Source organism: Ascidiella aspersa, chromosome 5 (assembly GCF_963924565.1).
Source record: "Ascidiella aspersa chromosome 5, kaAscAspe10.2, whole genome shotgun sequence".
Taxonomy (NCBI): Eukaryota; Metazoa; Chordata; class Ascidiacea; order Phlebobranchia; family Ascidiidae; genus Ascidiella; species Ascidiella aspersa.
Window position 1 is genome coordinate 5,506,578 of NC_139451.1, and position 27,333 is coordinate 5,533,910.

At 34.1% G+C, this 27,333-nt stretch overlaps 1 protein-coding gene across 1 annotated transcript in view; it reads left to right on the top strand.

Moving 5' to 3' along the window:
• Positions 1-25,776, top strand: part of LOC146141590 (unconventional myosin-Ib-like) — a 33,965-nt gene extending 8,189 nt beyond the window's left edge. The window contains exons 7-24 of the mRNA XM_083390237.1: positions 105-196; positions 1,303-1,453; positions 2,142-2,260; positions 10,523-10,681; positions 13,424-13,591; positions 14,355-14,549; positions 15,346-15,581; positions 16,267-16,416; positions 17,271-17,415; positions 17,982-18,131; positions 19,159-19,227; positions 20,346-20,507; positions 21,417-21,551; positions 22,039-22,120; positions 22,428-22,588; positions 23,315-23,470; positions 23,955-24,085; positions 24,740-25,776. Of these exons, the coding sequence (XP_083246363.1) occupies positions 105-196; positions 1,303-1,453; positions 2,142-2,260; positions 10,523-10,681; positions 13,424-13,591; positions 14,355-14,549; positions 15,346-15,581; positions 16,267-16,416; positions 17,271-17,415; positions 17,982-18,131; positions 19,159-19,227; positions 20,346-20,507; positions 21,417-21,551; positions 22,039-22,120; positions 22,428-22,588; positions 23,315-23,470; positions 23,955-24,085; positions 24,740-24,884 (2,606 nt within the window). The 3' untranslated portion in view covers positions 24,885-25,776. The remainder of the gene's footprint in view (positions 1-104; positions 197-1,302; positions 1,454-2,141; positions 2,261-10,522; positions 10,682-13,423; positions 13,592-14,354; positions 14,550-15,345; positions 15,582-16,266; positions 16,417-17,270; positions 17,416-17,981; positions 18,132-19,158; positions 19,228-20,345; positions 20,508-21,416; positions 21,552-22,038; positions 22,121-22,427; positions 22,589-23,314; positions 23,471-23,954; positions 24,086-24,739) is intronic.
• Positions 25,777-27,333: the final 1,557 nt, after the last annotated feature.

Below are 27,333 nucleotides of genomic sequence, written 5' to 3' on the forward strand. Positions count from 1 at the left end.
ATTGTTGGCTTTATAAGACATTTCTAATATCCAGATACACTTATTTCAAAAACCTTTGTTTCTAAATAGCTTTACATTAATACTTTTTTTTTTATATATATTAGAAAAACTTCGCCTTGAAGATGCTGAAAAGTTGGATTACATAAACAAGGACGATGTGATGAGAGATGACGCAAATTCTTTCAAACAGGTTTTGGTAAGTCTAAATTAAAAAAGATATATAAATTTTGTTGTATTGTTAAAAAAAATAAAAAATAAAAATTGAAAAAAAAATATTGTTTAAAAAAATATTTTTATTTAAAAAATAGATTATTATAAAAATGTTATTATTTAAACAAAAATCATTGTTTTATTATTTCTAATTATAAATGAAATTGTAATATTTAAAATTTAACATTGCTTGGCACCTACTACTTAATACACGATTGTGAAATATTCTTTAAAAACTTAAGTGATTGATTTTCGACAACAATATTGTAGTATTCTACTAAATTTGAGTTGTTCATTTTTGTCAAACCTAATAGCATTTCCAAATGACAGTGAAACAAGTTTGGGGCCTAAACAAGTTTAATTTTAAAGTCATAATTATTAGGAAACAATGCAGGCCTGTCTAATACTAGTGCAACTTTAAAGCAAATGTAGACACATGGAGATAAGTTACTCCAATAAATTATGCCCAGTCATTTGGCTAATGTTTTTCACAAGGGTGCTCAAAACTTACCGTCACTAAATGCCCACTGTAAAGATGTGTTTATATGTGGAGTGATATATATTTAACTTTTGGTATTTAATACTTTCATTGCTTTTCATAGATAAATGCAAATTCTTCTCACATTTTAGCATTTCAGAATACGTCCGTTAATGGCCTAAATGTTTTTGTTTAACCAATAACGGTCTTTATGATATAACTGTACCCGTTCAATTTAATAACTCAAATTACTTTGAAGTAATGGTTTATATGCTAGGTAGTATTTGCTGAAATGCTAGTCATATAAAATATTGCTAATTAGTAACTGTCCGAGGCAAATGAACATACTGTATTTATCATTATTTCGGGGCGCTGAGCACCCCAAGTTTCTGCTAGCGGTACACAAAGCACCCTTAAATTTGGCCTCCATGCCACAATTTGTGGCTGCCAAAAGTTTTTTTGAAATTCTACGACAAAATTCTGCCTAATGTATATGCCAGAAATAATGTGTTTTATGGTAACACAACAATATTTGCTGCCAAATGACATCACGTGTATGGTTTTGAGCAGCATCCACTCCAATATTCATGCAAGTTGTTTTTGTCACTTTGCAGAACGCCTTTGACGTCATTGGTTTTTCTCGCGAAGAGGTGGACAATGTTTTGCGAATGGTGGCCGGTGTTCTTAAGCTCGGTAACGTGAGATTCAAGTCTTTGTCCAGCAAGAACGGAATGGAGAACTGCATTATCTACAACGACGATACAGGTGATTGTCTGGTGTTTGTATCACGATACTTTGGCGCCATTGTTGCAATCAATTGTCCACGTCAGTGTTTGGTTCATTTCCGGGTTAATTCGCTAGTGTTTTTGTTTCGTTTACTTAAAACTGTTGTTTTCAAACATGTGATACTTTGTAGCTAGGCAAAAAAAAGATGATTTTCAGTTTCAGATTTATTTCTATCAGAATAAGAAAACACTGTTGTTTTGTTTGTTTTATTTATGCCTAAACTGTTTTTGGTTACACTTCTCAAATGACAAATGCTTCCTGTTGTTTCTTAAGTATTTTTTAAAGATTCACATATATGTATATATCAAATTTTTTCAGTAGGTTAAAGTTGCATACCTCTTTTTATTTTACTATGAATGTTTTGTTAAGTAATATTTACATATACTTGTTTGATAATAATTGGTATTGAATGTGTAATGTGTATATTACATTCCCACAAACTATTCAAACTAAAGGGCTTTTCATTTTGTTAGGTCTATACATCATATTTCATATGTTTTCTCTGATTAAATGTTTTCTCTGCTTGATAGTAAAGAACTTGTATATTTTTCTCCCATATAAACTGAAAGCAGAGCTACTTTTTTACTGGTTTAAAACCAATTTAAACATTTTTTGCCTATATTATCCTAACAACACATCATTGACCATCAATATTATGCCCCGACAGATATTGAAGACATATGTGAGTTATTGTCGGTCAAGCGCAGTTCTCTTTCGTCGGCGCTAACTCAACGCTCGGTCACTGCAAGCAAGGATACAGTTACTTGTACGCTTTCTGCAAATGAGGTGAGTAATTTATTGCTATCATTAACCCAGGGGAAAATTGTGGTCCATGGACCCCTTGGAGTTACAAAACTAGTTGGGTGTACACAAAGGCCTAATTGAAATAATAGTTTATTATTTGAAAAATGGTGTTGTTTTATAATAAAAGAGTTTAGCAAAAACATGCTGTAGCACTGAATGTAGATGGACTCCACAGTTTAACATTTATTGTACGCTCTCTGCAAATTTGACTGGCCTATTTCTAAAGTCAATTTATGACTCAGCTCTTAAAATTCTTTTTTTTTTAGTAAGTCCATGTTAAAAATGTTTTACGAACCTCTGACTAAATCTTTATTGGCTTCTGAAGTGTGGTTGCATGTTTCCCTATTTTGAAGATGTACATTTTTTTATTGAATCAGTTGTTGGAAGTCTTGTACCAATTTAAATCAAACAATATTAAGAGCTGCGCATAGGAAAATGGTGTTAAATGTGGCCCCGCCCAATGGGTTTTTACAGGCGCACTTAATTAGTTGTATTTGATGCAAAACTTAATGTCTTATAGGTTTCATTTATGAAGTAGTCTTAGCCCGCCCCACAATTAACTGTTAAACTTAAGACGGTGGTTCTTGATATTTTGTGTTGCCGTGACTTGAAAAACAATTTTGTTGGACATTTGCAAAACACCCAGTGATTTAAATTTTACTTTTTTATTGCCTTATTTCTTAGTTTATATATTTCTTAGTTTATGCTCAACAAAAAAATGTAAGGTACATCGAGTGCACCCTGTTTACGATTCAATTCAAAGTATGTTCACAAAAATTCAATTCGAACAATCATATTTGGAATACTCAAGTGTCAGGGCGGAAATGTTTTTACTACCACACTGGAGTTTACACAGAAAAATATCTTGTGGGATTCCCTTGGAAAATTAAAATCACCTGAATTCGCAGGTTGAGGACTTCTGACTTAATCTCCTGCAATATACCGCATGTGACAATTCGTGCACTTTACACACTGGTGCTATTAATGATTGATAGTTTTCTTTTAATGCTTTCAAACTGGCAATAAGTGACTTGAGAAAGCAGTTTTGTTAGCTCTGTCAACTCTTACTTGCCTTTGGGAAAACAGCAGCTTTCAGGACAGTGTAGACAACAAACAGAGCCGGCAAAATTCCCTGTAGCTTTGTAGACTTAAGCAGAAGGTAAACAAGATTATATTAACTACGGAAGGGCCCACTTTGCTGACTCTGTAAAAAACAGACTCGCTTTGACAATTTCTTGCTTTGCAACCAAAAGCATAATTTAAAATTGAATAAATTTTAGAAAATGTGGTTTTTATTTTATTCAAAAAAAAAGTTAGTTGGTTACAATAGCATGTTTTAATAGTAATAGCGAAACTATGAATTGTGAAACCAAGGCTGAGATCAACTTCTTTTGAAAGAGGTATAAAGGTAAATTAAACTTAAAAAAAATTTAAAGAAGACTGTCCTGAAAACGATTAACACACATAGGAAATATCCAGAGGAATTTATTTTCCTTTAAACACCCTTAAAACCCTGCACATGTGTACACAATAAAAGGAAAAACTCCATGCATTTCCTATAGAGTAAGTAGTGATGTACAATACTATCAAAATAATGATACCCAATGTTTCAGACAAAAAATAAAAAAATTCATGTAGCCTTGTAGACTTAAGCAGAAGGTAAACAAGATTATATTAACTACGGAAGGGGGCACTTTGCTGACTCTGTAAAACAGACTCACTTTGACAAATTTTTGCTTTGTCTTCAAAGCATAATTTAAAATCAAAGAAAAAAAGATATATTTTTTATTTTATGAAAAAAAGTTAATTATAATGACATGTGGTAATTTTGATGACAGAACTATACTGCGAACCCCATTTAGTTGAATTGCAGTGGATTGTAAAACCATGGCTGAAAGGTATTGATCGATTTCTTTTGAAAGAGATATTTAACTAAATTAAACTTGAAAATATATATATATATATATATATTTTAAGGAGTCTAAAATATTATCTTGAAGACATGATAAGACACATAGGAAAATTTAGACACTTGAAAAAACACTGCACTTGTGTAAATACTTAATAAAAAACGCTATGCATATACCCATAGAGTAACTAGTGATGTCCGATACATTTTATCACGATAAGTATACCCTATATTTTGGCCAAAAATAAAAATAAAATGCTGTAGCCTTGTGGACTTTAGCAGAAGGTAAACAAGATTATTAAATGTGAAAGGGTTCACTCTGTAAAACAGACTCACAAAAACAGACTTGCTGATTGTGTAAAACAAAACGCATAATTTAAAATTTAATAAAATTCAATATTTCAAATTTTTTTATTTTAGTTTTGCCCATTAAAAAGTTAAATCTAATAATATGTAATTTGTTTATTTTAAAATTTTTCTTACTTTGCAAGCAAAGTTATAATTTAAAATTGAATGGATTTTTAGATGTCCATTTTCCTCCAATTAAAAAGTTAAGTTTCATGACAAGTAATTTGTGTATTTAAAAAAATGTTGCTTTTAAACCTTGGGAATGATTTTGCATTATAGTAATCTGTGTAAAATTAAATAGCCTTGATTTGGAACCAAAATATATGTTTGATTGGGTGAAACCTGTTGTAATATTTTTCTGCGTTTAAAGTTTTGTTTATTCCATTTTCTTAACTTTATCCCTTATTTTTATTAGTTATTACCTAATCCATGACATTGGAGCATAATGGTTGGAGGTTGTAATAGGAGATAGTAAGAATCTCAAAGCCCATACAGAAGTAGGTATCATTTTGAACGTTTTAAATAACTCTACATTCATTTTTAACTTCAATCCATGACAAATATGTGATTTTCTTGCTTAAAACTAAAATCCTGGAAAAGGGCCCCAAAAAGAGATTTGTTGTTTCACAAAACAAAACAAACAGGCATTGGAATTCGTCTTTTACCACATCCTTAAATAAAATAAAGCGTAACCACATGTCATCCTTGCAATGCAACAGATATAATCATAAAACGTGCCCTGTAATAATTGCCACTGTTTCCTGCTCAATTGCGGTTGAAATGCCACAATCCTTGCCTGTGCTTATTATCATGCTATTGTCGTTTTGAGAAAAAAACAGCATGGCTACATTCCATAATAAATATAAATAAATTGTATAATTCTTTCTTACTATCTAAATTTATGTTTTTTTTACAACAATCAGGTGACAGTCTTACGACTGAAGAATTTTTCGTTTAAACACGGGTTATTTAATCAAGTAAACTTGGTTGAAACGACACGATATTCTAATGGTACAAAATGTTGTTTTTCCTTTCAAATAGCATTTATTTTTTGTGCTAAAACTGTTGCCATGAACAGTTGTCACATTGTCTGTCTTGCATTTTTATGTAGTGATCGTGCTTTTTTCTTAGTCACTATAATTATGGCATGACCAAGCTAAATTAAAAACGATTTTTGGTGTGGACATACTAGGGTTAAACGTCTTGGCATTTCAAAGTTATTCAAAGTCGGAGCATATTTTACAACATAGTATTAAATATAATGAGCTCAAAGTCAGATAATGAATGCCTTGTGCTGTTAATTTCCCAAATTTCGAGTTGGTTTTGCCAAGATTTTTAGCGTGAGCGAAACTTTTTCTAATCCAAAAAAGTACCTCGTTTTTCCAAGGAGATATCTAGACAAGCATGCAAGAGTTTAATGTTTACTACATTTTAAATCACTGTATTAACCGAATGTCTTGCCTTGTATACAGGGTAATTGTCAAATTACAGCATTACTGAACTGTTATATATATGGATAGCAAATGTGTATATTTTTTGGTTATTTTTTAATTTTCGTAGTGAACCGAAAGCTAAAAACCTTGTTAAACCACTGTTTTATACAGTTGGTTAAAAGCAGCATTTATTGACTGTGCAAACTTTGAAAATCTTGCAAATTAAGCTGAAAAAAGTTTCGAAGCCACGAGCGTAAAGTGTTTACTGGTGCTGCTTGTATTTATTTGTCGCTCTGAAACCGACAAGTCTCCCGTTTTTCGCCCAAATAACACCTTCGTTACAGTTCAGCGAATACTTTAACCCACATGTTATCGGTTCAAACCTAAGAACACAGCGCCACCCGAAAGTACAATAGTCAAACCCATTTCGCCTCTTTGAATGCCTCTCGTAGTACCACGGTGTCGCGTATAACAGCTTTATATGGCCTTGTGCGTATTTACCTGCGTCAGAGTTGTATTAACGCGTGGCTGGGCTCGCAGATTAGCTTGGTTTATCGCGGTGCTTCGCCCGCCAATCTCCGGCATAATACAGTGCAAAGCAGGGCGCGACTTTCCGCAAAGTGCAACACCTATATACGACTCCCATAAATATGTCTTCGCTGGCTATGAACTTGTTTACCTTGGCGGGGTACTTATTCAAATGTCGGGGGATTTTGATTTTGGAAGAGGATCGCTCTTTTACGCTCGCAAAAATACGTGATTATTTATTGATTTGGGTTGGGTGGAGTGGGAATAGCGTTTGGGTTTGGGTGGTGGAAGTATTGGATTAATTTTCCGAGTTTTGCATAAGGGAGTGGTTATTTGACCGGATCGCTGTTTTACTTGCAGCCAATACGTGGTTATTTATCGATTTGGTTAGCGTTTGGGTTTAGGTGGTGATAGTTTACAGATTTAGTTTTTCGAGTTTTGCACAATTGATTTTTTCAGAAATCGATTTAAAATTACTTTTGTTAAACCAAACAACAAAAAACAGCAAATTTTAAGTTACGACGTTCTAAACATGTTTTAACGATTTTTAATTGGCATTTTAATTCTATTTTCTGTTGTTAACATTTTTAAGTTACTATGTTCAAAACTGCAACGCCATTGCATGTTTGGATTTTTAATGGGTAATTCAAATGCTGTTTCCCGATTGTTTACATTCAAAATTCGCAAAAAAACTTCAAAAGTGACGTAACAATGGCATTTCACGCTCGTTAGGCTGGCCCAGCACCAGAACAAGCAAATCGTCTCTTTGTTTTGCGCGATATGGCAACAGTTACAGCACATACCCGGCGCACAATAAACGGGCAGCCTTCGGGGCATTTTCGTCATGCAGCGCTCCTTATAAGGAAACAGACAGGTCGGCGTGCTTGAAATTTTGTAAACATGCCGAAAGCTAGGCGCTTAAGTCGACACGTTTTCACCTTACGCAACCTCTTTGCGCACGTTGTGCGATTTTTCTACGTTAATTACTCTGCTTTGTGGTGTTACTGCATTCGGTGGCGAGCCGGTGCTATAATTTTCCTTGAATTTTAACCTTGTCCTTTGTATGGTTTTCAACAACGGCTGCTTTCTTTTTTATAAGTGCAATTTCGGCTTAACTTTATCAATTTTTAAAAATATGGTTTTTAAACAATGACTGTCTTTTTTCAATCAGTGAAATTTTGGCTTAACTTTGGCCATTCCACAATTTTTTTTAACCATGACTGTCAAACGTTTGATGACCTTTTTCTAGCTTATCTAAACATTGTGACAGATTGGAATTCGGTTTTAAATGTGATCCTAATTTTTTACCGAGAATATTAAACTTTTATTAGTTCTTGGTTGGCAGTTGCATTTGTAGGATACAAACTTCAATCAAAAGATTAGAATTATGCTTTAATGCTACTATACTTGACTTTGATTGAAGATTATCCCGCTCATAAAAAAACAAATTGTGATCTAGCCCTTCTGAAGTCATTTTTCGACGAACGATAACGGCTTTACGTTGTTTTAATCGCGCTTTGCCTTTTATGATATGTGCGCTATACCTTAATCTATATTCAACATAGATGTTGAAAATGAATGAAGTTTTTTCAACACGTTTACAAAATACCACCTAATTCTGTACGAGTTTGATATTCATTCAACGTCTTACTACAACCTCCAGCCATTATCTTAATATTTATTTACAACGTTCAACATGCTACCTACTTGTGTATGAGCATTAATATAGTCGTTGAATGTCGAATTGAAACCTCTAGCCATTTTCCATTAAAAAGGAATTTTGCGTGCAAGATAAAAATAAAGTTTAGTTAATCTGTGGTCTTGCACGTTGCACATCATTCATTCCACATTTAGCGGACAGCTTGAACGCCAAGATAAATGCCAAACGTCGTTAAAATCATTATCCACTTCCGGCTGAGTCATCATCCTAATTGCGTAGCAAACACCCCCCAACACTGCCAAGGTCACTCAGGTCGCCAACGAGGTCGAATTTTTGATGACGTCATATATTTTAGGTGTTACGACATAAATCGTGGGCCCGACTGTGGCCGCGTATAACGTATCAGTTTAAGGTGAAAGGCACTCCAGATAGGTTCTGTAGTAAAGGAATTCGCGTGATTTAATCTCTCGAATATGGCCCAAAATCTCTGCGTCTGAAATTCCACAGTACAACAGTTATTGTACGTCTGCTATCCCCTACTTTTGAATAGGTGGTAACCCCGATAACGTTGTAGAAATACCAAAGCCCATATACATATAAATGACCTTTGAGACCAAAACTCCAAAAAATTGGATGCTTCACGAAAAAGGTTTGCCTGGCATAAGTAAAAATGTTCTATCATTTCAAATGTTTTTCGCATTATGACGAGGATGTTACGCTAACTGTAACTGTACTTTTTGGGTACATGTTTTACCACATTTATTTTTATAATTGTGAGCTATAACACGAAGTTAGCACCAACTAGGATAAAAGTGTACAATGGTATAGATCAGCGGTTATCAACCAGTTGGCCGTGGCTCACTGGTGGGCCATGGAAACTTTTAAGGTGGGCCACAGACCAATTAAAAAAAGCTAGATTCATTGAATAATTTAGCTTCATTTGTGTCACTATATTGAATTTTACAGAAATAATGGCTTGGGAGGAATTGAGATGGAATGTAAATAAAATCTAAATTTATTTTTCAGAAGCAAGTACCTCACTAATGCACGGTTGAATTAATAATCTGTTTTGATATATGATCCGCTATTTTTTTTCTTTTTAACCTTTTTTATAGTTTGTTTTTTCATAAAAAAAATATTGGGCCACAGAATTTGTATGCAACGAAAATAGGCTACGAAAGAAAAAAAGGTTGAGAACCCGTGGTATAGATCCTATATGCCCGGGGTGGACAAGCTTGTCTAATTAAAGGGCCACTTGTAAAACAACTACAAACTAGCGCTAACCGCAAAATCAATATTAATGTTAAAACACGTGCGCAGCCCTGTTACTATTAAACTAGAAATAACACCAAAATCATGTAGAAGTTTTCCTAAACTTGCCATGTTTCAACATGTTAATGTTTTTGGTTTAAACGTGCAACTCGTTACAATAGCAAGTCATGAGCATTCAAATAAAAATTATAATTTTATTTGTACCTTAAAAAAAGATAAACTTATTACATTTCAGTTCCATAGAAATCACAAAAAAGTCAAATCCTTTAACCCAAAATAACTAAGTCATGTCTAGTAGAGTCATATTAAAAAAGTGACTTAAGCTCGCTAATTCATGCCATTGACAAAAAAACGCCTTTGAGAAAAACATTTTGAACGCCTTTGAAAAAGCGAAAAACGTCTGAATATCAGAATTTATATATAATTAACAAAATGCGGCCCTTGTTAAAAGGTGAGACCTAAGCGTACATGTTCTTTTAAACTTCAACCCTTATGTGTTTCAAAGCATATCCTCCTCATGATTTAATAGGTTAGAATGCAGCATTTGTCTAGTTTATTAGGTTTTTTGGACAAATGACCTGACTTAACTTGACTTTAATGTTTTGGACAAATGACTTGGGTTGAAATGACTTGGGTGGAAAGTATTTTCAAATGACCTGGGTGAAAAGTATTCAATATGCAATTTTGTTCTAAAAGTAAGCTATTAAAGCAATTCACTTGTGTTCAAATCAAGCAATTCACCTGTGTTTTTGTTGTTTTTTGTTGAGTTCTTGTTCATAATGTACGGGTTATCCGTTTAACATTTTTTCATGAAAAGGACTTGACCTAAAGCTGGCTTGATCTTATTATCACTTGGGACTTAAGTTGGTATTTATTCAAAATGACTTGACTTGGACTTAAGTTATTTTACAAATGAATTGGCTGGAACTTCTAGTCATTTAAAAATGACTTGTTTACAACTTTGTCTCCAGGCATTAGGCATTGGGCTCCAAAATTTGTCCGCTTGTCATTTCAAAACATTGCCTGTCACCATTTAGAATTTCAGAAGATTCGATTACGGCACTTTGTTTGATTAAATTCCTGTTTGCTTGCAGGCTTCCTACAACCGCGATGCCCTCTGCAAGGAAATATACGACCGTCTGTTCTCCTGGCTCGTCCAGCGAATCAACAACTCGATCAGAGTGACTTCGCAGTCCATCAAAACTTGCAAAGTCATGGGGGTGCTCGACATATACGGCTTTGAAGTGTTTGAAGTGAGAAAAAATGCGATTGTCTTCTTTTTTAAGCGACTTTTGATAAGGCTTTGCGAAGCCTTCTCAAGATTTAAGCTTTAACAGTGGTTGTTAGCCCCTTTCCTTGCTGCACCCCTTTTAAATTACCAAGCAATTATCGAACCCAAAAATTTGAGTGGATGTGTGTTTTATAAGCCTCTTATGTTTCGCTGATATTTACAAATAAGCCGGATAGATCAGAAATTCTTATATGTTTTAATAAGACAAACCAATCATTTTTGATCTCGAATCTCGGTTAATGTGGTTTTCTATAACCTTGCCGTATTTATTAACACGGGTAGACAATGTTATATTGTTTTTTAATAAATATAATTTTTTCATTTTATTCTATGAACTTGAAAAGCTGAAATAAAAGCTTACATAAATTCTAGAGTTTTTAACAGGGAACGTCTTCTATTGAAGGCTTCTATTTGATGGTGTATTTGGCCTTTTATTAACACTTAAATACATCATTTTAAGGTATTTTTGTAATGAATGCCCTTTTTTGTTGTTCGAAGTAACAAGATAAAACAAAAGTTGTCACACGAACAAGAGTTTTTAAATAGATTTTTTTCGACAATATTTAGACCGCTTAACATACTCTTTACGAAGTCATTTTCACCAATAAGAATGTGCTTTTTTACACTTCTTAATCAGCTTGCACGACCTATGTACTGTAGAACGATTACGAACGCAATTGCCTCAATTCATTGGCAGTCCAACAAGTTTGTTTACCACGACATTTTAAAAGCGTTAAATCGGCTGTGAGCTGCTTTGCTGAATGAGGACCACACCTTAAGAACTGCACAAAAACGATTGTAAAACGACGTGTTTCAATTAAATTACTTTAAACCTGCTAAGTAGGATGGCTTGTTAAAACGTTTTTATTATCTCTCGTTATAGGTTTGAATTTTATTAGTTTCATTAGGGATGTCAATATCGAACCGAAGATGATACCCGATGTCAAGTTGTACCAGTGTTGTAATAACTTAAGTCAGTGACTTAACTTACAGGGTAATCAGGTGACCTCAAAGACCTCGGCCTAATTGTAGAACGGAGCCTTCGTGTTTTTGCTTTAAAATCACCGAGGCATTTTAAGTGCATTCGAGAAATATATAAAGACGAATTGTATTGGTTCTTGACAAGCTTGCGTACAACCGTGCTTCATCAGGTCAAAGTGGAAATAAAAACAATTAATATGCGTCAAGTTTAACCACAAGCGCGAGTAAAAGGGGATAAGAACGATAAAGTCTAACGCAGCCACAGGAACATACTCGCAAAGACGTCTGTTACTGACGAAAAAACAATAATAACTGGAGATTCGTGCTTTAAACTTTTTAAAGTACACTGGGTGTTAGCGAGCATGTTCCTGTGGTTATGTTAGACTTCATCATTTTTATCGCCTCGCGCTTGTGCATCCATTTCGTGCATTTTAGTTTCTACTTTGACCTCATGAAGCACGGTTGAGAGAAAGTTTGTCTAGAATACAATAGAATTTGTCTTTAAACAGTGCCGCCGATTACCCTATTTAAAATTAGGCAAATACGGCCTTGTATATAGTTTAACTTACAGGGTTACCACAAAGTCTTAATCTTTTGAGCTAAATGACTGGACTTGACTTAAGTATTTTGACAAACGCCTTGACTTGAACTAAGTCATTGAGTCGAATTTCTTGATTTCAAATTACGGATTTTTATTGAATATATTATGGTTAGGCTTAATTATCCCAAGTGTTGCATGTATACCCGTAAAACAATTGTTCATATTGGGATTATTGTTCATATTGGGACTAGCGTTTAAAATTTTATTTTTGTGACAAGGACTTGACTTAAAAATGACTTGACTGGAACTTGACTTGGGAAATTGATGACTTGGACTGTGACTTGACTTGTTATTTTTTGCCAGACTTGACCTGAAGTTAAAATAATATTTTTAAAGGCTTGATTGGGATTTCATATTTTTACAAATCGATTGAATTTGACTTTGGTCATTTTGAAATGATTTGTTTACAACGCTGTTAAGATCTGAATATAAATGGCTGTAAAACGACGTGTTTCTATTAAAATAATTAAACCTTTAAATTAGGAGTCATAACCTGCGCTTGAAACGTTTTTATTGCCTCATATGTCGCCACCTGGTTGCTTAGATGTTGTAAATCTATGGTAATTTAATTTGTGACATACTGCTGCATTCTGACCTATTGATTTTCGTTGTACGTAAGGACAGGATACAGCATGCAATGCTCAGTCGCTAGAGCGAGGGTCCCGCTATGTCCAAGTTCGTGAGTTCAAACCTCACAACAGGCAAGATTTATGAACAGTGCAGCAAACTAAGGTGTCATGTTTGTTTCTCGACTTGCTCCGCTCTAAGCCTGTGTAGCTTAGTTGGTTCAACGACGGCACTCTAGGGCCGAGGTCGTGAGTTCGAACGTCAACGACATTTAATCAATGATAAAACTAGATTACTGTTCCAATTTAAATGGTATAACACACTAAATACATGTTACACTCGATGCAGAAACAAGATGTGTGCAAAGCGCGAAAAATAAATGCTTTTACTTAGTAAAAATAGCCGGGAAAATATGAGGAATGGCCTCGTGCCCAGTTTGTACAATAGGTCGCGGGCCGCATGATTTGCGTTGGCGGACCAAGTCTACTCTATACTACTGTTAATTTGAACCACCAAGCGTATACACCAAATCAACACTAAACCTTCTGTTTGCAGCGCAATGGCTTCGAGCAGTTCATGATCAATTATTGCAACGAGAAGCTTCAGCAGATCTTTGTCGAGCTCACGCTCAAATCGGAACAAGAGGAATACGTCAAGGAGGGAATTGAGTGGCTCCACATAGAATACTTCAACAACGCAATCATCTGTCAGCTTATTGAAAACGTAAGTTCGAGGGTATGAGTTCGAATTTCACCAGGTATCAACTTGGATTGCAATCCTGACAACTTGACTTATACGGTAATCTATGGGTCGTATAAACTTAGGAATGATAAAGCCCATAGAAAAGGTTGGTATTTGTTGAGGTAAGTTAATGGCTGGAGGTTGTAGGTAGACGAAAAATAAATTTCAAAGCCCATACAGAATTAAGTAGCATTTTGTGAACGTTTCGAATAAATCTTCAGATCATGGTCATGTTGAAATATACAAAACGTTTACGAAATGCTTCCTACTTTCTGTAGAAGCTTTGAAATTCATTCTACGTCTAACTAAACCTCCAGCCGTTATCTTAAGTTTATCGAAAAGTTCACGAAATTCAACCTACTTCTGTATGGGTTTTGGTATATTTAATGTACGTCTAACTACAACCGCCAACCATTATGCTTTCAAAATCCACTTTTAATCAAACAAATCCATTTTAACAAACAAGTGTTATTCGTCTTCTAAAATCTAATTTTTGACCTTCAACTTTCTCCTGCCTCACACCGAAGTCAACCGTTTTACAAGTAATATTCGTCCTCTAAAATTTATAATTTGACCTTGAACTTTATCCAGCCTCACACCGGAGTCAACCGTTTTACAAGTAATATTCGTCCTCTAAAATTTATAATTTGACCTTAAACTTTATCCAGCCTCACACCGGAGTCAACCGTTTTACAAGTAATATTCGTCCTCTAAAATCTATAATTTGAACTTGAACTTTATCCAGCCTCACACCGGAGTTCTCTCGATGCTCGACGAAGAATGTCTCCGTCCCGGTGACGTCAGCGACCAAACGTTTCTATCCAAGCTTGAATCGGTGTGCGGAAAGCACGAGCACTTCGAGAGCAGAAAAAACGCGAAGTTTCTCGCCGATAAAACGCTACCGCACGACGCTTTCCGCGTGCAGCATTACGCCGGAAAGGTATTGCTAGTTTGCTTTTTATATTTTGCGATATTTTATAAACTAGGCTGTGAGGTCGGTTAAAAACAGCACGATTCCGACTACCGACTCCAACTCCGGCAAATTTGCCGATTTCGTCGAGTCCCGAGTCCGACCCTCGGGTCGAAACATTTGAACCTGACCCAAAATATAAATCCTAGTCTGACCAAAAAAATAAACTGGAGTCCGACTCCCGAGTTAAATAAATCCTAAATAAATCTTAAAAATAAATAACAATTCGGGTCCCAGTCCAAGTCATTAGTTGCCCAAGTCAACTTCAAGTTAATTTATTGACACAAATAAACGTTAAACTATTCCAACTGGTCCGATTATTTATGAGCAATAACTCAACTAAAACATAACTAAAACGCAATATATATAGCAATCAAGTTGTTTTATACACAAAAAATTGAGATAAAAAACCCAATTTGAATAAAAAGCGTTTAAAGAAAACGCTTATTTCAACCAAAGTTATTTGACACTATAATAACTTAAGTCCAAGTCACATCATTTGCCCAAAATAATTAAGTCAACCCAAGTAATTTTGCTCAAAAAACTAAAGTGCAGTCAATTCATTTTGCTCAAACGACTTAAGAAGTCATGAAAGCTCATTTGTTCAAAAGACTTGATCAAGATTTAAGTCAAGTAATTTAAAAACAGTGACTTAAATGCACTTAAGTTAAGTCAAGTCATGTCATTAAGACTTAAGTCATTACAACACTGCTAATACCAAATATTATGCTCCAAAATTTTAATCGTTCTGAATTTTTATTTCCAGGTAACATACCTGATCGAAAGCTTCATCGACAAAAACAACAACGCCCTCTTCCGCAACCTTTCCATGGCTGCCTTCGCGTCAAAAGACCCCCTGCTTGGGGGTGCAAAGGGGTTATTCCCCGAGGGTGACCCCTCCATCACTGTACTGAAACGTCACCCAACCACTGCGACCCAGTTCAAGGCTTCGATGTCGGCCTTGATGAAGAATCTGTTGATGAAAAATCCTAATTACATCAGGTATGTGTATTGTTAGAAAGCAGGGTTGCGAAGTCGGTTAAAATAACCCGAGTCCGACTTTGTACTTCTGTATAGGCTTTGTTATTCATTCTATGTCTGACTACAACCTTCAGTCTTTGCTTTAAGATTAATTCGAAACGTTCAAAATGATACCTACTTGTGTATGTGCTTTGATATTCATTCTATGTCTAACTAAAACCTCCAACCGTTGTCTTAAGAATAATTCGAAACGTTTATAAAAGACTAGTCTATTTCTGTATAGGCTTGTATATTGATTCTACATCTAACTACAACCTCCATCCATTATGCCCCAAACATTTCGCTTTGCAGATGTATAAAGCCCCTTAATTTACTTTCAATATCATGAAAAAAGAATAAAATTAAAATTGAATAAAAAGTTATTCGAAACGTTTAAAATGTTACCTACTTCTGAATAGGCTTTGACGTTCTTACCACGTCACAACTTCCAACCATTATGCTCCTAACATTTAAGTTTGCAGATTTGTTTTTTAAATTTAAGTTTGCAGAAGTGATTAAAGCTTTTGATATTAATTCCACGTCTAACTACAGCCTCCAGCCATTATCTTAAGACTTATTCTAAACATTCAAAATGCTACCTACTTAGTTATTCCTGCTACGTATAACTACAATATTATGTTCTAACTCTAACCATTTCACTTTGCAGATGTATAAAGCCAAACGATGTAAAACGAAGCACAGTGTTCAGCTGCGATCTCGTGCGCCATCAAGTGAGGTACCTGGGCCTGATGGAGAATGTTCGAGTGAGGCGAGCCGGTTACGCATTCAGGCAGAAGTACGAAGACTGCTTGAAGAGGTAAAAAGATAAACTTGAAATTGGCTGTTCATAGGTTCCTTATTTAAGCGTGTATTAACTATTAACCTTATCTAACTGTGGTCTTTACTTACTACTGTGGTTAATTAGCATCCCTCTAACTTTTTATCGGGAGACACCGGGCTTTTCGAAAATGTCAAACTATTTGTATTGACGCTTTATCTATACAATGAAAGAAATTCGATGCGTGGTTCAACTCAGGCCCTACCTAACCTTAAGAACCACTTTCTTTAGGAACTGTTGTAATGACGTAAAGTCCGCGGTTCTTAACCGGGGTGCCATTTCTAATGCCCAAGGGTACCGAGAGATATTTGAGAATCTTTAAGAATCTGATTTTGCTCAACTCCTACAACTTTTTGTGTAAGATTAGAGTGGAAAAAATTCAATTGAAACTTTCTACGTTGTGCAGAGTTGATGTGTGTTGTTGTTGTTCCAGTTCCGTTTATTGTGACATTCTAGTGATTTACCTGGAAAAACCTTGTAGGGGTGCCGCAATCTATTAGTTATTTCTGAGGGGTGCCACAAGCCATAAAAGGTTGAGAACCACGGACTTAAGTCAATGACTTGACCATCAACACTGATTCAAATAAAAACTATGACAAAAATCCAACCAGCATTTTTTCTAATTAACTAACTATTTTTTCCTAGCCCTATCGAATTTAAAAAATGCCTTTTTTTGACCGTTTTATAACAAGACAATCTATTCTCCAGACCCGAAAGGCCGACAAAGGGAAATGATAGAAATTAAACTGCTATAAATGGATAATACAAAAAAACTTATGAAACCGAAAACGTTAGCAAATAAAAAAGTTAACATTTTTTTCACCCTTTTCCAGATACAAAATGTTGTCGCCACAAACGTGGCCATCTTGGCACGGTCCGCCACAAGAGGGCGTGAAGCACATCCTGCAGAAATCCAACGTCACTTCCGACAAATACGAGTTCGGAAGATCCAAGATCTTTATAAGGAATCCAAAAACTGTGAGTATAGCGTTTCTTTTTTAGGTATGTTATCGTCTTTTGTTTATTTAACATACGGGGTAGTGGAAATAATTTTGAAGGCGATGGTTGGTCGTCTATAATTAAGCTATTAAAGAGATGTGTAAGTACTAGTTTTTCTTAACAAATACCAGTTTTACTTAATGATTACCAGTTTCCCTCAACGCATAGTAGAGTTCCTCAACAAACACCAGTTTTCCTTAACGGATACTAGTTTTCCTTAACAATTACGAGTGTTTTATAAGAAATACCAGTTTTCCTCAATAAATACCTGTTTTCCTGGACAAATGCAAGTTTTTCTCAATAAATACCAGTTTTCCTCAACGACAAATAGCAGTTTTCATTAACGAATACCAGTTTTCTACAACAAATACCAGTTTTTCTCAGCGAATGCCAGTTTCCCTCAACGCATAGTTTACCTTAACGACAACCAGTTTCCTAAAAAATAACGAGTTTTCGTTAAAATAAATACCAGTTTTCCTGAATAAGAATAATACGCCAGTTTTCCTCCTGCAAAGCTTAATCTTTTTGTTCCCTTTGTTCTGCAGCTCTTCTTCCTGGAGGATTTACGCGCAGATGCGCTCCACGATCTCGCCACCACCATCCAGAAGTCTTGGAGGGGATTCAGTGCCTGGAAGAGATTCCAGCAGATGAAGAGAGCAGAAGTCGTGATCTGCAAAACCGTGAGGAGATACCAGGTAAAGAAACCGTACATCAATTGTTTAGCATAATGGCTGGCGGTTGCAGTTAGACGAGGAGTGAATATCAAAGCCTGTATTCATGTATAGGAAACAGTTTAGACCCTGTCGAATAAATCTTAGGATAGTGGCTTGAAGTTGTAGTTAGGCGTGAAATGAATTTTGCTCGCAATAAGAGTATCATTAAAAAATAAAATAACATTTGAGGTATGGATGTCTACTAAAGCTTTGGAGCATAATGGTTGCTTTGAGTTAGACGTAGTAGCAATATCTAAGCCCATACAGAAGTAGGTAGCATTTTGTAAACATTAATGTATATATCTTCAGATAATTACTGGAGGTTGCAGTTAGGCGTAGAATGAATATCGAATCCCATACAAAAGTAGGTACGCTTCGGATATTTTTTTATTTATTTTTAACATGGCGATTTGCATAGAATCAGTGCCTTCTTACCATGTTGAAAATGAATAAAGGGGTATTTGAAACGTTTAGAATGTCACCTACTTCTATATGGGCTGTGATATTCCTACAAAGTCGCACACTAATTAATTATTTCAGAAGTTTTTTTTTAACTCCAACATACCCAAAATTAATTAGTTTTACTTTTAAATTAATTGTTACTTGTATCTCGCACATAAAAACCGTTAAAATATTTTAGGTGAACAAGAGTCTTTCACTAGTTCCTTCATACGTTTTGCAACTAAAATAAACCTACCCTGATAATTAATTAAACCAATATTTGGATTTTAATGGGTTTTCCAGTAAATTGTTTCTCCCTTATCAAAACCGTAACGAGATATCTGATAAATGTAATTAGTTTTGATTTTCACAATTTCTAAAGTGAAAACTGCGAGATTGTTTTATTGAGGTTAACATCAAACCCTTTTTATGAAATCACCTGCTTTAAAACTTATTTTTGTTTAGACCGCAAAAAAAACGCAAATATTTTTTTTCTTTATAAATGAGTTGTATTTAAAGACGAAATCATCGGCTTTCTGGATACAATTTTTTATTTTTGTTGTTTTAGGCTCAACAGAGATATCTAAAGCTGAGGACAGCTGCCATCGTTTTCCAATGCTTTATTCGTGGTTGGAAGGTAAGTCGGAAATGCAGTGCTTTGATTTTATTCTTACTATTAAGGTTGTCCGATATTATCGCATCGTTGCCGATACCCGATCATAAGAGGAGGTATCAGCAGTGTTGACTTGACTTAAGTCATTTGGACAAAATGACTTGACTTGACTTAAATCTTTCGGACAAATGACTTGAATTGACTTAAGTCTTTTGAACAAATGACTTGGGTTGAAATAAGGCATTTCTTTAAGTATTTTTTTATAAAATTGAGCTATTTGTCCAAATTTTTGCACAAAAAACAAATTGCTTGCTTTATGTTCCGTTTTCGTTTTTTTTAGTTCAGTTATTGTTCATAATCATGCGAGTTAAAAAATTCTAATAGTTTAATAATTTATTTTTATGACCAGGAAATGACTTGAAGTTGACTTGCTCTGATTATGATTTGACTGGGACTTGACTTGTTATTTAATCGAAAAGACTTGACTTGGACTTAAGTTATTTTCCAAATAACTCGACTGGGACTTAAGTCATTTTAAAATGACTTGTTTACAACACTGGGTATCAGTACTCGTTCGATACTAGGGTGGTATCAGTATCAATCCGGTTTTAAAAGGCTACATTTTTTTCACTTTAGTATCAAATATCAAACATTTTAAAAACATAGCAACGAGAAAAACTACATATGTATTTGCCGGAAGAGCAATTTTACATTTTTTGACTGGAGGTTAACTCTACTTAGATAGATGTAAAATGAATTTACCACGTAAAATGAGCTATTCATCACCCAAAGTTCCGTTTGGATTTGATCTGTTGGCCGAAACTTTAGTGATATTGTCATTTCAGTTGTTTTCTTCGTCGCATTCTTTTGAATTATGTTCAGTTTGAATCCAGATTTCAATTTCTCTGAACCACCCCATTTTACTTAACACTGTGCACCACTTTCTGCTATAGCTTCATGGGTATTTTGTTAAATTATTCCCAGTGTACACTATTTAGTTGTCGTTAAAGTTTTGTTCAACTGTGCGTTCATTGCTGTAAATAGTGTCGCGACAAAACGTATTATTCTTCAGGCGTAAGACTGGCTACAGATTGTCGTTAAATTATTAGTTGTAATACAAAATTTTTTTTTTTTTACATTAGGCACGCTGCCTGCTCCGTGCACATAAGCTGCACAAAAAACGGTGTCTTGCTGTTACCCTAATAGCAGCTCATTGGAGAGGTTTCGTCACCAGGGCAGAATACAGAAAGTTCTTCAGAGCAAATGCCGGCAAAGTTATCGCCGCGTTTATGGAAAAATACGCCGTGAGTAAGAGTTGGTTGATTGAAAATAATTAATTGATAATTTTGTTTATTTATTTATGAAAAACTATTTAGTGTATTAAAAACATATTTAATGTGTTAAAAACATGTTTATTGTTTTAAAAACATATTTAGTTTACGAAAAAAAAATATTGAGTTTATTAAAAACATAGTTAGTCTATGAACGAAATATTTGGTGTATTACAAACATATTTAATTTTTAAAAGACGTATGTTTTTTTGGGTTTTTTTTTTAAGTTTTTGGGTAACTTACGTATAGTTTTGGTAAAGTCAATTGCAAACCTACAAAAGGTATATTACTGTAATCCCTGTAAAAAACTATTTTCCATTTGGTCCCGGTAAAATAATTAGAAAACCTAGTTATTTTGAGTAAAATATGTATTCAAACATGCTTGTATTAGGTGTATTTTAAACACAACATAATGTTCATAATTTTTTTATAAACTTATGGTTATGAATTAAAAAAAAACAGATGTCAATGTATTGAACATTTTGCCGGATTTCCGTTTATTTGACTTAAAACTTGGCTAAAATTCATCACAAAAAACGCCTTTGTAATTTACAATATTTGTTAATTTATTATTTAAAATCTGGAAATCAGGTCGCATTGTTTAACGACGGCTTGTATTAAAATTAAATTGCACGTAAAAAGCATGGTTGTGCAAGAAATTTAACACAATTTCTAATCTAAGTCACGACTTTGTACCATTTTTAACAAAGTGAAGAGCTTTTAACTTAATAAGTTTTGCAGAATTTAGATATTCTTATTTTTTGACGAGTTTTAAAATGGCCAACGCCTACTTACTTCTCAAAACCTTTATTTTAGATGCGTAATATATCTTGTTTTTAAGTTTAGAATTTTTTTATATAACTTCTTGCTTCGAATTTTCAGATTCGTTCGTATTTCTTGAAACTACCTTCCCAACTTCCTTCTAATTCTCCAACCGACAAGCACTGGCCCGCCTGTAAATACAACTTCCTCAAGGAAATGCATTCAGAGCTTAAAGAAATTCATCACAAGTGGAGGGTAAGGCTTGTTTTTAAATTAAAAAAATTAAAACCGTTTAAAAACAATTAAAAAACAAAAAAAAAATTGAAAATAAAATTGCTATAGCTTTTAGTATACTAATGTTTTTTCAAACTATATGGCTGTTGTCAAGTTTAATTTTTCTTATAAACCATTAATAGTATTTTTTAAAGTTTAACTCGTTATAATGAAATAATAATAATATTTGTTTTTAGTATATATTTCGTAACGCTATATACTTTTTGGCAAACGTCTACTCTATAAAGTTTGATTTTATGTTAAAAGTTAATGATTTTCGTATTTCTGTTTCTGTAGTGTTTTTTACCCGTAAAAAACAAATGTCCTTATTTACTTTACTATAGCATAAATATAATTTTTTTTGCAAAACGTGTTTTCTTTTGTAATTAATCAAATGTTTGTTTTGTTTAAGGTTGTAAATGCGTGTATGTATGGTAAATAACTTATTTTTGCTCTTTTGTTTCTTCAGTGTATGAAATACCGAAAGTCTCTGAAGCCTGAAAAGAAAACTCAACTTTCGGAGAAACTAGTTGCTTCCAATCTCTTTAAAGGTGAGTTTTATACAGAAAACTCTATAAAAATAAATTAAGTTAAAAGTTTGATTTCTGTTGCTAATGAAACATTAATATTAATGATTTAAGGAAAAGAATCGAAAGTATCCAAAACGTTTATTCCGACGTTGATGTTGTTCGTATTTATTTATTCCCACGTTGATGTTGTTCTTATTTCGGTCTTATGGCTTGAGTCCTGTAAAACTGGTAAAAGTTTGTACATTTCCCGAAAAATTCTTTTTTAAGAAAAGCATTGCGAGGTAAGGATTTGAGAATATTTCGTAAAATATTTTCTTCCATTTTGCAGGTAAGAAATCGTCCTACAAAATCTCGCTTCCCGATTGGTTCGTTGGCGATCACGTGAAAATGTCGGCCAATGAGAAGTGGCGAAAGGCGGCGACCTTGTCGGGTGACCTTGACATCGTGTTTGCCGACGAGGGATTCAAAATACACAGAGCCGATGGAAAGGTTTGTTAAACGCATTGAAAAAGAGAATTTCTTACGAATATTTTTTTGTTTTGCATATGCCTTAACTTATACCCGAATTATTAAATTTTAGTACAGATTCAAGATGTGATAACTATAGATTCCATATTTTTGTAGAAAATGTCGCATTTTAATGCTTTATTTTGAAAAGAAATCACAGTTATATATTTTTTGAATATTAATTATTAGTTTAAGTTTATCATATTTTATCTTTTTTTGTGTGTCATTTTTTGCATGTTTTTTAAAACTGAAACAATAGGGTTTGCTGTAAAAGAACGACTTAGAATCCTAAGTTTTTTAGATATGGGGTTCTCAATTTTTTTATGGCGAAAAAAATGTATTTTCCTGGGCCAGGGTCGGCACAACATTTTTAGAGCTGACGTCATGAAAACAATTAAACTTAAAAACCTGCTGATTCGATAAAAAACAACGTTAAAGTGAAATGTAGTCTAAATACAAACGAGAAGGCGCCAAAGCGTTTTTTTTTTAATTTAACTCTTTTACTTTTTTGAGTTTTTAAATATTCATTTTAGTTTTCAACAAACAATCCTAAGATTTTTAGTTCGACTTTAATGTACCACAAAAAGGTCCTTTATATTTCTGTGTGTACTTTTGTGATTATTCTGCATTTAACTACAACCTAAAGCTAATTGTGCGTCAAACTTTAAGTAATTTTTATTGATAAAATTACATTTTTTCCGTCGTCAGTTCGTGAGTTCGTTGATCGTACTTTCCAAAGTCGCCCTACTAATCGTCGATTCGAAAACGATGAAGGCGAAAGCGCGTCTCCCGATCCAAAGCATTACAGGGATATCATTCTCTCCTTTTGACGACGGAATGGCGATTGTACATGCTAAAGACTCGGTAAAAATCACATTATCGTTTTGTTAAAATTGTAATGTAGCTTGATAATGCGTTTCAAAGCCAAAAAGGTTAAATAAATCGACATCACCATGTGACTCAAATATCTCCGAACTTCGCCTAAAGGTGAAACGCAATTCTTTTTAGGCCTTTTTGGCTTTGAATCAATATTATCAAGCTGTTAGAGTTCCTTGCAGAGTAAAGCTCAATATTCTCAGGCATTTTTAACGTATAATCCTGAGCATTTTCTTTGACTTTGTTTTACAGCAATTTTCTTTCTAAAGCTTAAGCAAATCGACGCCTAATCAGTGAAGAATAATTATTTCAAGAAATTTTGTAAAAACTTATTCTATACAGTTAAGCTTAGCACATATGCAAAATAAATAGTAATACAACTTAGTTGACGGGCTAGGACAGTTGTCTAATTAATCTAAGCAGTCTGTATGACTGTCTTTCGAAGACCTAAACCAACTTTGTCCTTTTTTAGGCAAACAACGCCAGCAAGAGCAAAGGCGATCTTATAATCAACGTGGCCCACTCGATCGAAATGGCGACCAAGCTTTACAACTTAATCAAAAGCACGACTGGAACCGAAGTCACCATTACTGTTGGCGAAAGGTAAATTGAAAAACAAACGTGTTTACAACGGAAGAAAATATAGAAAAAACAAGGGAGGAATTGTTTTTATCTGCTAAAAAACGGTTTCACAGTTACTGTAAGCGATAATTAAGGATATTAAAAACTATAAGAATTTTTGTGATAGCCATAATTGGCCGCTATTTAGATACTAATTTTAAACTTGTATTATTTCTTTTTATTCTATATGTGGTTAATGCAACTTTTGAAGGTTTTTGGTTTTCTTTTTCTTTAAGAATAGTTATGCACTGTTAAATAATACTATAGCTTATACGTGGTAAGAATATCAAAGCCCATAGAGAAGTAAGTAGCATTTCGAACGTTTCGAATAAATCTTTATTCAGTTTAGACAATTAGACATGTAAGACAGGCACTGTTATTATTCATGGTATATAAAATATATATAAAGATTTATTTGAAACGTTCAAAATACTACCGGTTTATTTATGGCCTTTGCTATTCTTGCTACGTCTTTCTACAACCTCCAACCATTAGGTTCCAAAGGTTTATATTGGTAACTTGTTTGTAATTATTAATTTTTCATTTGCTAAGACGGAAATAGTCAACTTTTAGTTTACGCAGCGCATTCGGGACTAAAATAAGGACTCAATTTTTAAACGAACGCTTTCTTGTCAGGGTAAAACTTGTCTGCAAAGCCACGATGCAACTGAGCTTCGCGAAATCAACCGACGGAGCGATGGCGCCAGTCGTGAAGAAGAAGAAAGACATTTTCATTGTAACAGTCCCGAACCGAAACAGCTCAAACGGCGTCACGCAGTGAAATGTTGGCTTTGCCCAATGTACAGGCGTGCTTGCTTCCGTCAGCAAACTGAAATACCGATTCGTTGAACGCTACGACTTTATTTAAAGTGGTCGCGTGGTATTTGGGTTTTGGAATGTCCGCTACTTAGCATTTTATCCTGATACCGCTATTTAAGACAAAAAGTAGCGCGATCTGACACGAAATGACGTCATAACTATGACCTGGAAGCACCATATAATAAATTGCCATTTGAAAAAAAAAGCTGTACGTTGGATTAAAACACAATGCTTAATGCCAAAATTAACATCGTTACATAAAAAGTTTTTAAGGCGTACAATTTCTAAACTTAATTCTCTTCCAATATAGGAAATATGGAATTTTAAATTTGGCAAAAAAACTATATATTGGTTATTCGTATGACGGCGAGTTCATTAAGCTGTCAGTTTTTACTTAACCCACATTTTCTTTTATCTAATTTTTTTCCCAATTCATTGTGCTTGGCGCGTGTTTTTAAAGGTAACAATCAGTGTTGTTTCGCATTAATCAGACTTTCTTTAAACTGCAGGCCTGTCACATTTACTTGTTTCTATTTTGCTGTTTTTAATCTGTTGCTTTTACGTTTAATTCAAGCATTTTTTGCGTTTTTTGACGGTTTACTGTAAACGTTTTTTTGTTTTGTTTTTTCTGTAGCAAAATCCTTTCGATCTGGTATGTAGCAAATGTGTTCTCGTCATGAAAAAAAAACGTTGCATCAAACTTATTGCTTCGCTTCAGTATACTCGTTTCCAATGATTTTTATATTTTTCTCTTTTTTAGTCCTTTGTATTGGATCTTTAACTGTTAGCATTAACGAAAAAAATGTTAAACGCGTGTGCCAAACAATTATTTTAAGTTACTAACAAATTAATGTTGTTACTGTAAGTATAAAACGCACGTAAAGTCATGCAAAACTCTTTAGGATCTGTTAAAATTTATTTTACTTTTGTTTTATCATTGTGTTAAACATATTCAAACCTTTATTAGGCCTTAACATTTGTGGTAACAAAATGATGAAAATTTTTGCATTGACTACTATTTATATCTGTTACATTAGTTTGTTGATCTATGTTAATAACAGTGCCTGCAGTATTAGAGCATTATTCATATGCAAACTATAATATAGCTAGAAACTTATTCTCGGATACATTGTGGATCACATTGCATTGTACAAGATTTTATGTTGCACTGCCAAAATTAAAAAAAAAACTTTTCGAGGCCATTTTTTCGCGAGTTTGGCCAATTTTTTATAGTTTTTCTACAAATGTTACAAACATGCCAATTTTTGTTCAAAAATCTAGTTTGAATTATTTAAAAAAAGTTTTTTCAACTGTGACCGAGAGTGCATTCAACCATAATCGCGGCGTTTCTAATGTTTTGGTCGTTGTAAAAGTATTACAAGCAAACTAGTATTACTGTAATTTTGCAGAATGTTCTAATTCGTAGTAGCAAAGCGCTACTTGTAACCGTTGTCGTTTCATTGCACCCTTGCACTAAAGTTTTTTGTACATATCGGCCTTGTAAGTTCCGCTTAACCTTGTAAAAAAACGCATTTTTATGTAAATACGTGTCGTGTGACTGTTGTTGTGTATACATCTTGTCATTGCTGAACATTTTCTTTATACTGCAATGCGCTGTATTATAGGTTCTGAAAAATATGATTACTAGGATTTATAAAAGCATTTTCAATAGCCTACGGCATACCGACTGCAAATTTGGGCGTGTGCGCATTTATTTAAAAATATTATAAGTTTTTTTAATTTGTTACCGTATGGGCTACAACCAAATAGCCAAATTTCATTTTATTGTGTGTTTCTTAGCATTGTTCTGTAGCAAATGAACTAGGTTGTTCCGCTAAACCCGGCATCTGGTAAAAAAATATTGAGTTACATTCCAGATCCGTGAAAGCCTACCGAATGCTTCCGCTCAGTTTATTTTGCTCATGAGTTGTGCTTGTGCAATTCATTCTTACTGTATATTGTATGCAACGTAATTCGGTACAATAAAAGAAGCGATTTTTCAGCGATGCTTGGTTACATGTGAACCAGAGTTTCTTAAACTGGGGTTCTTGGATCCTTAGTGGTTAGTGGACGACTATTAGGTGGTCCATTTAGACCAGTGTTTCCCAATCTTTTTTATACTATTGCCCAATTGAACTTCTTGCGTTACATGCGGTGTAATATATGTGTCCGTAGTGCCCAAATAGTTGGGTTTGAATCCTGGTCTAACATTGTACTGTTTTCACTTTCGTTTCGATTAGCTGTCAGTGATTTTTGAGGTTGTCTAACATACATTCACTTAAGGAATTTACGTGAGCATGTGTACAAATACAAATTGAACTAAATCAATGACATGTGCACAACTTGGCATTATAAGGTTTTAACACACTGATGCAAACCAGGCCGGGTTAAGGGTACTGTAGGCCTAAGGA